Below are 15931 nucleotides of genomic sequence, written 5' to 3'. Positions count from 1 at the left end.
TCTCTCGTACTGCATAATTGCATTACGCAACGGGAACCCCTTGTCAACGCCGTGTGCGCCAAGCATCCACTACATAAGTCCCAGGGGGCAACGCCCCGGGGGACACAGATAAGTGGGAAAAAGCACATGTACATAAGCACACAGTAGGGGATATATAAAGAGAGGCATAGCCGGTCTATAATGGATTTCATCGACCCTTATAGTGCAGCTCAACCAGGGGAGTCGAATCGAAACTTAGACTGATAGAAGTCTAGCCTGCAGGGCGGGAACTTCCAGGTTATAGAACCTAACAAATGTAGAGGGGGAGGCCCAGCCTGCCGCCGTACAAATGTCATGAATAGAAATCCCGCTGGACCAAGCCCACGAGGAGGCCATGCCTCTGGTGGAATGAGCCCTGATGACACACTATCCAACTGGACAGACTGTGTTTCGAGGCGGTGAGACCCTTGGTGCACCCACCAAACGAAACGAAAAGCTGCTCCGAGCGCCTGAAGGCTGCGTAGCGCGTGATGTAAATTCTCAGCGCTCTGACAGGGTAGAGAATGTTAACGCCAACCTCGCTGCCGGATGTCGGCAAAGCCGAGAGTGAAATGATCTGCGCTCTGAACGGGGTGCCGATCGCTTTGGGGACATAGCCATGTCTCGGTTTAAGGACGACTTTAGAGTCATTAGGTCAGAACTCGAGACACGCGGCGTTAACAGATAACGTGTGTAAGTCACCCACACGTTTAACTGATGACAGAGCAATCAGAGACGGGGTTTTGAGCATGAGGTGTTTCAGATCCACAGAGTACAAGGGTTCAGAGGGATGCGCTTTCAGGGCCTCCAAGATCAGAAAGATCCCAGATAGGAACCGATGGGGGCCGCGGGGGATTCATCCTCCTGGCTCCTTTTAGGAAGCGGATGATGAGCTCGTTCCTTCCTATTGCCTGGCCGTGCGTCGACTCTGCGAATGCCGCAATGGCCGCAACATATACTTTGAGCGTGGAGGGGGACCTGCCCATGTCCAGCAGCTCTTGAAGAAAGCAAAGCACCCACGAAACCTCACAAGTTTGTAGGTCCAAACCTTTGTAAGTGCACCATTTAGTAAACACAGACCATTTGGACGCGTAGAGCCGTCTCGTAGAGAGAGCTCTAGACTGCGTGATCGTGTTCACAACCCCTTCCGGCAGAGCAACGGGTATCCGTTGATTATCCATTCATGCAGAGACCAGCGCTCTGAATGAGGATGCCAAATCGAACCGCCGACTTGAGAGAGGAGATCTCTCCTCGCCGGGATCGGCCATGGGACTAAGTCTGACAGCCGCATCAGCTCTGGGAACCACGTCTGGTTCTCCCATCGCGGGGCTATGAGAAGCGCTGAGGGGCGAACCTCCCTGATTCTCCTGATGACCTGAGGCAGCAGTGAGACCGGAGGGAACGCGTACAGCAGGCAGCTGGGCCAAGCTTGGGCCAGCGCGTCCACGTTCTTCGAAAAGAACCTTGGGCAATGAGCGTTTTGACGCAAACTGGTCGACTTTCGCTTTGCCAAAAAGACGCCACAGCGACTGGACTGCTTGCGGGTGCAAGGACCATTCCCCTGGGGGAACCTTGGCTCTGGACAGTTTGTCTGGGTCAACGTTCAGGTAGCCCGGCACATGTGTGGCTCTGAGCGAGCGTAGGACACCACAGACATGTTGTCTGTGCGGACCAATATGTGGTGCCCCTGCAGGGATGGGAGGAAGTGTTTCAATGCGTTCTCGACCGCTATCATTTCTAGACAGTTTATGTGAAAGGATTTTCTCCTGGTCTGACCAGAGACCATAGACCATAGACCGGTCTGCCCTCGAACAGAGCACCCCAACCTAGGTTGGATGCGTCCGTCGAGATCACTTTTCGGTACAAGACGACTCCCATTGTCACTCCCAGCTGGTACACAGCCCAGCCCAGGCTCGGTGAGGCACTCGAGCATTCAGCCCGTGTTGTAGAGGGCGCATATGCAGTAGACCCAGCTGGAGCACTGCTGCAGCTGAAGCCATATAGCCCGACATTCTCTGAAATGTTTTCAGAGGAACAACGCTGCCCTTCTTGAAAAACGCGGCCAGATGCCGAACACGGCGCGCGCGCTGTGTCGACAAGCGGGCCGTCATGGCCACTGAGTCCAGCTCTATTCCCAGAAAAGAGGCTGACTGACGGGGCAGCAATGAGCCCTTGGTCCAATTGACCGTGAGACCCAAGCTTTCCAGATGACTGAGAAGCACTGCTCTGTGAGATATGAGTTCTATCTCCGACTGTGCTAAAATCAGCCAATCGTCCAAATAGTTCAAAATTTGCATGCCCTGACTTCTCAGGGGAGCGACGGCCGTGTTCATGCACTTCTTAAATGTACGGGGTGCTAAAGACAGCCCGAACGGCAGGACGGTGTATTGATATACCGGACCGTCGAAGGCAAATCTCAAGAATGGCCTGTGATGGGATATGATCTGGATCTGAAAGTATGCGTCTTTCAGATCGAGAGAAATAAACCATTCCCTCGGGCGAATTTTTGCGAGGATTTGACTGGTTGTGAGCATTTTGAACGGTCGCCTCATGAGAGCTTTGTTCAAATATCTCAGATCTAAGATAGGTCTGAGAGCTCCGTCCTTCTTGTTTTGGCACTAGAAACTAACGGCTGTAAAAGTCTGACTCGCTCAGAGAAGGATGTACCGGCTTAATCGCCCCTTTGCACAGCAGCTTTGCTATTCTGCACGAAGTAGATGTGCTACTTCTGAGTTCACTCTCGTCTCGGTCTGCGCACGAAAGCGCGGGGGACGGCGAGCAAACTGTAGTGAATAGCCCTGCTTTACAGTATTCAGCACCCATTCTGACACGCCTGGAATCGCTTCCCATGCTTTTGCACACATAGCTAGGGGCAGAATGGTCTCCGCGTTCCGTTCGCCGCACTGCGTGGGGTCGAGAACCTGTAGCCGAGATATCAGCGAGGCGCGCGCGCGTTCTCGATGTCTGAATAGGGCGGCTCGCTGACAGCGGCAGCCAGCTGCATTACACCCAATGACTCGATCGCTTTGGGCGGAGAACATTTTGTGGCGAGAACAGCTGGGCGCGTGAGTGGCGCCGGGGTTGCAGTGTTTATCAGTAAGTGTGAGTGCTCGTGAGCGGTCACAGGGCTTACTATCACAACACGGCTGGTATACTTTAAAGTTTTCGTCCCCTGGAATAACTGTGTAACAGAGCGGGCAGTGAGTAGGTGTGGGCACTGTAACGTGGGCACATATCCAACATCTAACACTCGAGCGGCGCGTGCCCGCTTTATGTGAGTGGGCTCTGTGACAGTGAGGGACACCGGGGGGATCGTGCTTGTGTATAGGGGTGAACACTGGGGCAACACCGTCTGCGTGAGCCGAAAAAACAGATATTACACTCTTTTATGAGATTTATCTGGGTCGCCGTGGAAACGGCGTCTGTGTGCAGGCGAGCGAGTTGATAAACTGGCTCGTTGGCTACGGTATACACTACTGCAGTAGCCTTTTCTAAGGGGACTGGCAGAGCGGGTCGCTTTGATGGCGGTCCGGCCGTGGCGGGACTCGCGTATCTTCTCCTCCGTGCGGCTGCTAGGAGGACTTCACGGCTCAGGTTTCAACGTGATCTTGGGCCGGGGTCCCCGGGGGGGAGGCGGCTTGTGGCGGCTGTTTGAGCACGATCAAGGGCGGCTGCCCTGTCGTCGCTGCGAAGAAGGTCCGTTGCGCTGCGCAGGTCCGTGACAACAGTCTGGTCCGGGCCCTTCTCGTCCATTTGGCGGAGGAGATCGGCCTGGAGAAACTGTAGGACGACGAAGCTCGAGGGAAGGCTTCCGGTGAGCGTTCGCGGGCCACATCGGACTCCTGAGGTCTCTGGGAGCGGCGCTTCTTGTTGCGCGGCCCGCCGGTGACAGGCGGAGTGAGAGCTTCAGCGCCGAACACGGCAAGTCCCGCAGGGTCGACATTGACATCTCGTCGCAGTGGACGCAGTCCATCATGGCCTCCTAATCATCCCCATATATATATACTGTATACTAATTGGCTACATCACTGTCTCCTCTCCACCAGTAAGCTGGTGTGTGGTGGGCGTTCTGGCATATGAACTGGATATGGCTGCCGTCACATCATCCAAGTGGATGCTGCACATTGGTGGTGGTTGAGGAGATTCCCCCTTCTATGTAAAGCGCTTTGAGTGTCGAGAAAAGCGCTATATAAATGTAATGATTATTATTATTATTATTATAAAAAATTTAGAATACATTTTTGGCTTCATATCTCGAACAAAGATGACTTTACCCGTTGCGTAATGCAATTACACAGTATGAGAGAACCTCTCGTAAGAGAACTATATAGTTTATTGTGAACAATCATCATTCAACACTATGGGCCCTACCTTTCACCCAGTGCAATTGACTTTGAACCCCCGACGCATGTATCATTCCTATTTTGCACCCGCGCACAGCGGACTTTTCCCTCCACAGACGCACGTCGGTAAATTAGGGAATGAACTTTCGCTCGCGGGGGCGGTTCAGCGCAAAGAGGAGCGTGTTCCGGCGCAAAACTTCCCTGGTGCTATTTTCCAGTTTTAGAAAGCAATTGCGCCACTGACCAGGGAAAAAAACAGTCTAAATACAGTGGCGTGTTGCGTGTTAGTGATATGGTATTTTAAGGGCGCGTGCTTGGTGCAATATCACACCCAAATGTGAAACATCAGATCCAAAGAGCATTCACAGCTGAAGAGCTCAACCTGGCTGAACAGTCTTGCCCCGTTAATTTACTGAAAAGAAGATATGGTCACTTAAAGGACATTCAGTTGGAAAGTTTCTCTAAAGTGCAGCCTTTGCTACTCATAGGATCAGATTATCCACAGCTGATCACACCAAACTGCCCAATCCGTAAGGGACCGATTGGTAGCCCTGTAGCGGTACACACACTGCTTGGCTGGGCAGTTCAAGGACCAACAACCTTTCTCCAGCAACCCTCAAATGTAAGCTCATGCCTCCACACCACATTCCTTCCTCCTACTCAAGAGTTACGTCAACATGTTGAACGGTTGTGGCAGCTTGACCTACTGCCACTGAGAAATGAGAAAGAAGTAGTCCGCTCCAGACAAGATAAAGCTGCACTTGCAACGTTGGAGGAGAAAACGGTGCACGTTACAGTTGATGGCACAACCCGCTACGCTACCCCATTACTTCATAAGCGAGACTCGGCTAAACTACACTCATCACCAAACGCTGTCATGGCTCTTTTAAGAGCTACAGAACGTCGCCTTGCTAATAATCCTGACCTGGCAAACGTGTATGGCAAAGAGATACACAAGCTTGAGGAGGCAGGTTATGCAGTTTGAATAACCAACTCAGAAGCTGTCAATTCCGGTAATTCATGGTACGTTCCTCATCACATTGTGCTCCACAATGACAAAGCCCGGGTAGTCTTTAATTGCTCTTTCACCTACAATCAAATGAACCTAAATGATAATTTACTTCCTGGCCCCACTCTTGGTTCACCGCTGATGAGAGTCCTTCTCAGGTTCAGAGAGTATGACGTTGCGATAAGTGGAGACATACAAGCTATGTTTCACCAAATCAGGCTGTTACCTGAAGACCAGCCCCTGCTCCGCTTTCTCTGGAGAGACATGGAAAGAGATAGCAACCCAGACATCTATGAATGGCGGGTGTTACCGTTTGGGACCACCTGTAGTCCATGCTGCGCTACTTATGCCCTCCAGAGACATGTCAGAGACAACACTGAGGGCATTGAAGATGTAGTTGAGTCCGTCCAGCAGTCTTTCTATGTGGACAATTGCTTACAATCTCTTCAGTTTCAGCATCAGGCTAAGAAACTCATTGACAAAATGAGAGCATTATTAGCAGCTGGTGGTTTTGACATAAGGCAGTGGGCTAGCAATGTTCCTAATGTGGTTGCACATCTACCCGCCGAAGCCAAATCAGTAGACTGCGAGCGGTGGCTTTCTTCAAACAAAACTGATCCACAAGAGTCGACTCTCGGCCTAGTGTGGCACTGTTCCAAGGACACTTTAGGTTATAAACACAGGCCTGTGTCAACAAGTGGGGAAACCTCAATGAGAGATGTCTATCGCATCCTGGCAAGCCAGTATGACCCACTAGGTTACATCATTCCGTTCACCACAAGGGCCAAAATCATGGTGCAATCACTATGGAAGAGGGTTGGAGGTTGGGATGAACCTCTGCCAGCTGACCTCTTCTCAGAATGGCACGCTTGGGAAGAAGAGCTTCCTAACCTACAGAGAATAACAATGCCTAGGTGTTACACACCAGCATGCAACAACACCTCCTCCATTATCGATGTACATGTCTTCTGTGATGTAGCCTACCTACGGGTGGAAACGGATGATGACATCCAAATTGCATTCATCATGGCGAGGTCACGGGTGGCACCCAAGAAGCAACTCTCCATTCCTCGCCTTGAACTCTGCGCGGCATTGTCTGGAGCTCAGCTCGCCAAAACACTGAACACAGAACTTACACTTAACCTCAGACAGACAATCATGTGGTCTGATTCAATAACCGTATTACACTGGATACAGTCTGAGTCATGTAACTACAAAGTGTAGTTACATCTTAGTAGTTTCAAAGTGTAGACTACATCTTTAACGTTAGCCCGCTAGCATTGCACGCGTGGTCTCGCGGCTCTCGCCTATCGATCGTCTTATTTACACTCGTATCACTGAAAGGATACGGGTTCTATCCATGATTTCAGTCCTAAATTAGTAGTGATATTGGTAGTATCACTGCTAATTTATTGTTCATCTGTTATAATGGCGAATATATCGGATGTGTGTCTACCTCTGAGTGCAGGTGAGGACACGTTTGAACTGCATCCGGTGCGGCTGGAGCTGGAGTCCGTGGAGAAGCAGATCCGTGATCTGCTGGGGAGGCAGACCGAGCTGCGAGACCGACGATCAGCGCTTGAAGCATCACGCGCCGATCCTCACAAGTCAGTGGTTAGTAACTTTTCGACTCCGTCCTCTTCTACTCCATGTATTTCTCTGCACAGGACCTGAGCACACCTGGTTTCGTTCACCCCGGCACCGACACAGCACCATGGACCCTGGATGATTCCACAGCGGAAGACACGAGCCAGGACCAGAGCAAGGACCTCTCCGACCCTCCCGGTCTTCGAGATCTCCACCCGAAACCGCTTCTCCCCTCTTCGCGAGACGGAACGCGACGACGCTGTGATCATCGGCAGTTCCATCGTCCGGCATGTCCGCGCTACCTCAGGTAAAGGTATGGTGCGCACTCACTGCTTTCCTGGTGCTCGTGTTCTCGATGTCGCTGCGCAGGTCCCCGAGATCCTGAACGGTGACGAGCGCGTCGGAGCTGTCGTGCTGCATGCAGGGGTGAACGACATCAGGCTGCGGCAGACGGAGGTTCTGAAGAGGGACTACAGGAGCCTGATCGAGACGGTACGCAGAACATCGCCTGAAGCAAAGATCGTCGTGTCTGGACCGCTTCCCACGTACCGACAAGGACAAGAAAGGTTCAGTAGATTGTTTGCACTAAATGAATGGTTAATGTCATGGTGTAATGAACAGAGACTGCTCTTTGTAAATAATTGGAATCTGTTTTGGGAGCGACCTAGGCTCTACCGTGCTGATGGCCTGCACCCCAGCAGAATCGGAGCGGCTGTTCTGTCGGACAACATCTCCAAGACGTTACACACCATATGACTAGTAAGTCAATGCAACCTTAATCTAGAAGGATGTCCTGTTACTTTATCCTCTGCAGTAAAAGATCTGGGTGTTATACTAGACCGCAACTTGTCTTTTGAAAATCATATTTCAAATGTCACAAGAACAGCCTTTTTCCACCTTAGAAAAATTGCTAAGCTACGTAACATGCTATCTGTTTCTGATGCAGAAAAGTTAGTTCATGCATTCATGACCTCGAGACTAGATTACTGTAATGCTTTATTAGCTGGTTGTCCTGCATCCTCCGTAAACAAGCTACAGTTAGTCCAAAATGCAGCTGCTAGAGTTCTTACTAGGTCAAGAAAATATGATCATATAACACCAATTTTATCATCTCTACACTGGTTACCTATTAAGTTCCGTATCAATTACAAAGTATTGCTACTGACCTATAAAGCCCTAAATGGTTTAGCTCCTGTGTATTTAAGGGATCTTCTATCGCCCTGTAATCCGTCGCGCTCTTTAAGATCGCTAAATTCGAGGCTTCTGATCGTACCTAGGATAACTAAGTCCACTAAAGGAGGGAGGGCGTTTTCACATCTAGCTCCTAAACTCTGGAATAGCCTTCCTGATATTGTCCGAGGCTCAGACTCGCTCAACCAATTTAAAACTAGATTAAAGACGCATCTCTTTAGCCAAGCATTCACATAATGCACCTCTTCCTTTTATACAACAGTAAAATCAGAACAAATGCATTCATATTATGAACAGCAGCTACGCTAATTATTTCCCATCTGCCTTTTTTGTTGTTATCTCGGGACGCCTGTCCCGAGATAACTCAAATAGAGTTCGTCAGCTCCAGTAATGTATCCAGCCCCTCATGGAGACTTCAGATGCCCCAACGCCTGTGAAGAGAAGTCTCGACGCCTGTGAAGAGACGACCCAACGCCGGCGATATGTTATGCCCTAAATTTATGATTAACTAACTGTATTTTTGTATGTACATTTCTGAAATGCATTTTCTGTAAAGCTGCTTTGAAACAATATGTATTGTGAAAAGCGCTATACAAATAAATTTGAATTGAATTGAATTGAATTGAAAGTGTTTGTTGGCACACGAATCGCAGAGATTCAAGACCTCATTGGATACGAGAACTGGAAATACTTGGACTCGAATAACAACCCAGCCGACGATATAACGCGGTGCACACCTGCAGATGGAATCAAGGTCCAAAATTTCTACACCAATCTCCAGACCACTGGCCAATCCATCCTGCAGTGCCAGTAGAAGATTTAGAAGAACTCCGTAAATCCGCATTCTGCGGTAATGTCACAATCAGTCATGCCTCTTTTGATGTAGATAACTGCGAATCATGGGACGACCTCATCAGGACCACATATCAGTCTCTGCATGGTTCAGCAGCAGTGCCAGCAGAGCAGCAGCAGAGCAGCAGAGCAGCAGCAGCAGTTCAGGCTCTATGTCTGCCGCAGAACGCATAGAGACTGAAACTGCTGTACTCAGACGTGCACAGACTGAAAGTTTCCCTAAGGAAGTGCATGCCCTTAAAGCCAATAAATCTGTTCATTCAAACAGTCGCTTATACTCCCTTGCTCCAACTTTGGATCCTCACCTTAATCTGATAAGAGTGGGTGGTAGATTACGCAAAGCTGCAACACTGCCAGAGGATGCACTTCACCCTATTGTGTTGGCACCAGAACACCCCATAACAAAACTGCTAATTCAAGACTTTGACCACCGCCTGATGCACGCAGGTCCAGAAAGAGTCTTCGCAGAGCTAAGACGAACCTATTGGGTTCTTAGAAGCCGCCAGATGGTAAAAAAGTGCCAGAGACAATGCGCTGAGTGTAGGAAATGGCGTGGCTAGCCCATTGTACCTAAAATGGCGGACCTGCCTGCTTCCCGTCTGAAAATTAACCAACCTCCATTCTGGTCCACGGGAGTTGATTGCTTTGGTCCCTATGTAATCAAAATTGGCAGACGGCAAGAAAAGAGATGGGGCATAATATTTAAATGTCTCACTACAAGATGCATACATCTCGACTTGTTATGCAGCATGGACACAGATTCCTTTTTGCTAGCCCTCAGACGCTTCATAGCAAGGAGAGGAAAGCCCTTTGAGATCATCTGCGACAGAGGCACCAACTTCAGACGGGGAGAGCTTGAGCTCTCTGAAGCCTTTGCCGAAATGGAACCATCACTCCAAGAGCAACTAGCCAAACAAAAAAATTCCTTCCAATTCAACCCACCTCACGCACCTCACTTCGGAGGTGTATGGGAGAGGGAAATTAAATCAGTCAAGACTGCCCTCCAAGTTGTTCTGAAAGATCACACTGTCTCGGAGGAAGTCCTTACCACAGTATTGATCGAAGTGGAAGGCATTGTAAATTCAAAACCCCTGGGGTACGTGTCATCTGATAAAGCAGATCCTGACCCTATTACCCCCAATTTGCTGCTTATGGGGCGGCGGGACGCTTCCCTACCTCAGGCTGTGTATGGACCCAGCAATCTACTTGGACGGCGTCGCTACAGACACAGCCAAGTGATCGCCGATCACTTCTGGACACAGTTCCTCAGAGACTATCTACCCAGTCTTCAGCTTCGACAGAAGTGGCAGAACAGCACACCTAATCTAGCAGTCGATCAGGTTGTATTGATTATGGACTTTCAACTTCCCAGAGCACAATGGCCTATCGGTAGGGTGACCCGACTCCTACCAAGCAATGATGGTGCAATAAGAGCCGTCGAAGTGGACATCAAGGGCAATACATATGTCCGCCCTGTTGCTAAACTCATTGTGTTACCTGAAATGCCTAAAGTTTAGTTCGTAACACCGGTAGTTAAGCTGGGACATTTTGTGGACTTACAAATTTCCTGTGTAAATTTGTGGGGCGGCTGTAGAAAATTCCCCGCCTCACGCATGCGCGAGTCGAACTTGTTCAGACTTGTCTGATGTATGCGCAAAAGTTCAGTCGGCAGCATCCAGTACACAGAGTTTTCCTGGCATTGGTTATAAATAATTTTTCTTTGTGTGGTTTTGCCGTGCGTTCATAACTACGCAAGTAAAAATATTTAAAGTCATTGTAGATGTTTTTCAGAGAGTGTTAGAGCGTGATTCAGTTTATTTTTCCTCAGAAATGTTATTGTGTCAACATAGGCTACATACAATTGGCGGTGCAATGCTCACATATGTGACGATTCATCCTGTTATATTTTATATTATATTATATTATATATTATATTTTTATATCAACGATGTTTATTCAAGGGAGTTGTTGTCAGATGGCGATTAAAAATATGTATACAATGTCTTATCGGCATATATAGCGCACGAGTGCTAGAGCAGCGCACACACTTTTGTAATCTGACACCTCTTGTTAGCAGCAGCAGCGGCAGCCCGATCTGTTTAATGTAGCTGCATTTAGAGCATATCTATTTCAATAAGCTCTGCTTTGCTATTACTTCATACAACTTTAACTTCTCCATGTATATTTATACAGGCATTATCTGCATATTCTGTCATGTCATATTATAATTTATATTTATCATTCTTAATTTGTTCTCTCACAGAAACCACTTTGATGTATATCCACGCAAACCTGTATACAACTTACAATTTTATGGCCTAATAAATATCGGGAATGGACAAGTTCACTCTGGAGTAGCTGCAGTTCTTTCTAACCGAAGAATTAGACCAGTTGAGTTCCAACCATCGCACTGAGCGCAGAATATCCCACACTTGGCCATAATGTAGCGTGTTAACGCGCATCCACTTTGATTCTCTAATAATTTTAAACAGACGCAGCAGTTTTCATTTTTGCAAATCATACATTATTACAAGGAAAAATATTAACACACGAGGGAAATCATTGTTGTGTCCGTGAAGATGTAAAAAAGATCTAGATTTTATTTTATTTTATCTAGATTAGGCTACACATTTACCCAAATTATACTCCTGTTTAACCGAAGCTAATTTGGGTGGGTTTCTCCCATCATCCCCAATGTCACTTCTCTGTCTTTTACGGCCCTGACGAGAACGTCGGTCTCCTCGGCTGTGAACTGCTCCTGGTGTGCGTCTGGCAAATCAGCCGTTATAATAGAGATCCGCCATGGAACAATAAGCGCGCCTGCTCTTAAAGGGAATGTGAGAGGACGCTCTGATTGGTTTATTTCATGTTACACCCAAACCACACCTATGAATAATGAAGCTGCTTCAGACCAACCCCTTTTAGATTTGCGCCAGGCGCAAGAGTCATTTATCCCGCCGGGAAAATAGCAACAGTGCAGGGATCCGCCCACAAAGTTACTTGCGCTTTGCGCTTTGACACTTACTGTCACGGTTCATGAATTCACTGTTCCTTTGGGTCTCGTGGCTTTGTTGTTTACATGTCTGTGGGTGTGTGTGTGTAGGGCGTGACCGAGGCGTCATCACTAATCAAGCGCTCAGCTGATCACACTCACTGACACCAGCTGCAGCTCATTTACTCTCCCATAAATACTCACTGTTTTGTCCTTCCTTTGTCAGAGCGTTGTTTGGTGTTTGTTGTGTGTCTCCGGGTCCCTGTGATGTTCCATACCAGTTTGTTCCTGCCTTCGAGTTCCTGATCGTCTTGTCGTCTCTTTGTATGGTCACCTCACTGGATCTACACTTAGCACTTCACCGAGCACTTCACGACCATCGAGGTCCCTGTGTCGCCCGTGTCGTATCATCATCACCATCATCATCATCATCATCATCATCTTCATCATCATTATACCATCTACCTGCTTTGTGACTGTATTTGCTATTCTGACCTATCATATTAAATCTGAGTTTTTCACTTGCATCTCTGCTTCCTCATAATTATAGTCATGACAGAACGCTCTGACCAAGGAATGGAAGCAGCGAGTGAATTCATGAACCGTGACACTTACGTTTCAGATCGTTAAAATAGGGCCCTATACATGTTTGGTATCATTTAAAATGGTCTAGTTCTCCACAAAAGTAAAAAAGTTTTTAAGAGTTTAGAAATATCTTGCTTACAGAGGAGGGTGGGTCTTTCATGCAAATGGCATCCTGCCCTCAAAAGGTGTAAAATCTGGAGACCATGATTAATGCAAATTCCCATTGTTAGCACATGTATTTATTTGAAAAAGGTATCTGTCTTGGTCTGAGTTAAAGAAATGTCTCAAGACGCTCAGGGCGATTTGCAAGGAGATCAGCCCGTAATGCTGAATATCTTTCAGACACTGAGCATTATATTTTCCAGAGTCAGGTATACATCTTTTACTCTTTACCTCAGAACATTTTATGTTTTGTATTGATTATCCTTGAATTGATTCTGTAATTGGCATGATGATACTGTACATTTACCTGACGTAATAAATTGTTACATTTGATTTTATTCTGACTTACTCTGAAAGTATTCTAGTAGATTACATTGCATCCATTGTTACCGCAAATCTGCATCAGATTAGTAACAAACTAGAGTCCAGTTTTGAGTGGAGCATATAGGGCAAACCAACTGCGATTTTAGAGATCCGGCTAACACTTGGCACTAGTTCAAGTGTGCCTAGACTGTAAAGACGAAAGAGGGAATTTCCGTTTAGGACAACAAAATGTTGATCGACAATACCTCTTATGAGCCTTACCTCTGTTTTAATGTAATGTTACTCTAACTTAGTGTACGTGGGAAACCATGGCATGACCAAACCAGAGCTACTACTGTAGCTTAATATTGGTCGGCTTAAATCTGTAGAAGTGGCCATGACCTCTGACTAGAGATATTGTTACTTTAATTCAAGTGTATACAGATCCATGGGGACTATACAAAATACTTTAGTAGAGCAAGTGTGAAGGCAGCCTTCTAAACTGAAAAAAAAAAAAAGAAGTAAAATTTACAAATATTTTTAAAGTAAATTTCACATATGGAATTAAGTAACTTCTATTTAACTAAGTTATGTTAAAGTAACGAAGACAATAAGCAATTTGAACTTGGCTAGTAAAAGATTGAGTAATATCTAATCAGTTGAAGTTTCCTTTGCAATACATTTCACTCAATAACATTTACATTATACCTCACTTTTTAAGTTTATACTGTACTGAGAAACATCTAAGTAATTAATATAATAGATATTGTGTTAGATACCATATCAACTTTTCAGAAGTTAAGTGTGTGAACGCAGAGACCTCAATACTTTGTAGACAATACACAATGACGGTAACATTTGATGGATCGTTTTTGTGTTTGAATGTGTCATGTTGGGGAGAAAATTAACTCCAAATGTCACAAAATTGCAAGTTACTAATCCTATCAACAAAAGCAATGATAAAACAGTGTAAATACAGCTGGAAAACAGTGAAAAATCAACCTCATTAATTATTCAAGTCCCAGTGCATGATGGGAACACCAGTATCAGAAAAGTTGAATAATTTTACTTAGTTTTATAAGGTTGATATTTACCCTTTAATTTCTACACGATTTAATTGAGTACTATATAGACTTTACTTAGTTTTTTTTTATTTTATTATTCTTGCCTGAACTAACTTTTTCATGTAAATTACATTGTTTTTTTTCTGTAGTATTTACTTCACCACAAAATAATTTTTATCAGTGAGTATAGTCAATTACCGAGACTGGCGAGTTTGTGATCGTAGGCCCGCATAAAAATGAACGGCCGGTGCAAGGACCCTGTGCGACTTTGGCACCCGAATGAACGACTATAATAAGAGTAAAGAGTTAAATAGAATAATCAAATGCGTAGCTAAACTATTATATAAATGACCACTTACCAATTGGCATTCCAAACTAAATCCGAGGTTGTGATAAAATGGAGTCAGATAAAAGTTTAATTGGAATTAAATTACTTTGCCACGTGGAAAAGACAGTAACGCGCAGAAACCTTAACCTGCCATTGGAAACCATCCTTGGGCAAATTGGGCGGGCCTTACAGTATTAAAGAAATAATTGTTATTAAATGTTGATTATTAAAATGACTAATTACAAGATTGCATAAATGCAAAAAAATATCTGTGTATAATCATATAATCTTGTATATGTATATATATAATACACACACAAATACATTTTATATATAAACAGGGTACTCAAGTACTCACCATAGACGGTGAGATTGAATATGTTGAGCGGCGTCACTGATTTGGTGCTTCTGACTGTATAAAGTCCAGAGTCTGTGGTTCTGGTGTTTGTGATGTTCAGAGATCCGGTTTGATCCAGTTTCAGTCTGTCTCTGAATCTCTCACCAGGAAAATATCTCTTATTGTTCTGTCTGTTGATTTTAGCAATGAGATTGTCGTGTCCAAAACTCCACATTATTATCAGATCAGCTGTATGTGTTTCATCATAACCAGAGTTTAGAGTGACAGATTCTCCCTCCGTCACTGACACGGACTTCACTTCATCAACACCAAACACTCCTGAACAACAAACAGACATTATTTTGAGTTTTTGTCATTTTGAAATAGTTATCTTGCAATGCAAGTTTAGTCTAATAAAACTTTTAAAATATTAGAGGCGAAATTAATAATGGAAACAGTAGAGAGCATAATGATGTGCAGGTGAACACAAATGATGATGAGAAAGGCATAGAAATACTTACCAGCCAGACTCCATGAGAACAAAAAGAAGAAAGTAATCATAACAAACATTTTCTTTGTGGTTTCACAACAGAAATATTATAACGATCAGTCCTGGAACTCTTGAAAAATTGTGCTGCTGGTCTGTTGTAAAATGGTTTAGTAAAACTCTGCAGTCAGTGTGAATAAACTCCTCCAGTAGCACCGCCCACACAGAGTACAGTGTACTGACCGTCATTTAAGTAATTATTTAAGTTTAAGAACATTTGATACTGACTTATGTCCTGCCGACTTAATAATTAGATTTTTTCTTTCTTTCTCGTAAACAGAATTAGTCTATTATTTCATTCATTAATGTATTGATTGATGCATACCATTGAAGTTATAGGTACAAAAAAATCCCTGAATAAGGAGTTCCCGATTTTATAATAATAACATGAGAAATTTAAGCATTATCAGGAATTATATTTTTCCCTGATTATCAGCATGACTGTAAATGTGATGTGATTTTTAAATTTATAACAGTACGATAAACAAGAAGATATAACCTCATATTTTAGACACATATCCTTTAACGAAAATAACTCAAAACAAAGCAAGAGCAGTAAATAATCCAGAAAAAAACACTTTTCTACTAAAATAAAAGCACTATGGTTTAACTT

General features: G+C 45.3%; 1 protein-coding gene across 1 annotated transcript in view; it reads right to left on the bottom strand.

The window, feature by feature from the left end:
- Positions 1–15433, bottom strand: part of LOC306988553 (uncharacterized protein) — a 22571-nt gene extending 7138 nt beyond the window's left edge. Inside the window, exons 1-2 of the mRNA XM_079593618.1 lie at positions 15293–15433; positions 14793–15110 (exon numbers count right to left, since the gene is read on the bottom strand). Of these exons, the coding sequence (XP_079449744.1) occupies positions 14793–15110; positions 15293–15341 (367 nt within the window). The 5' untranslated portion in view covers positions 15342–15433. The remainder of the gene's footprint in view (positions 1–14792; positions 15111–15292) is intronic.
- Positions 15434–15931: the final 498 nt, after the last annotated feature.

Source organism: Phoxinus phoxinus (assembly GCF_949152265.1).
Source record: "Phoxinus phoxinus genome assembly, chromosome: 20".
Classification (NCBI taxonomy): domain Eukaryota; kingdom Metazoa; phylum Chordata; class Actinopteri; order Cypriniformes; family Leuciscidae; genus Phoxinus; species Phoxinus phoxinus.
This window is presented reverse-complemented; position numbering and strand designations above follow the sequence as displayed.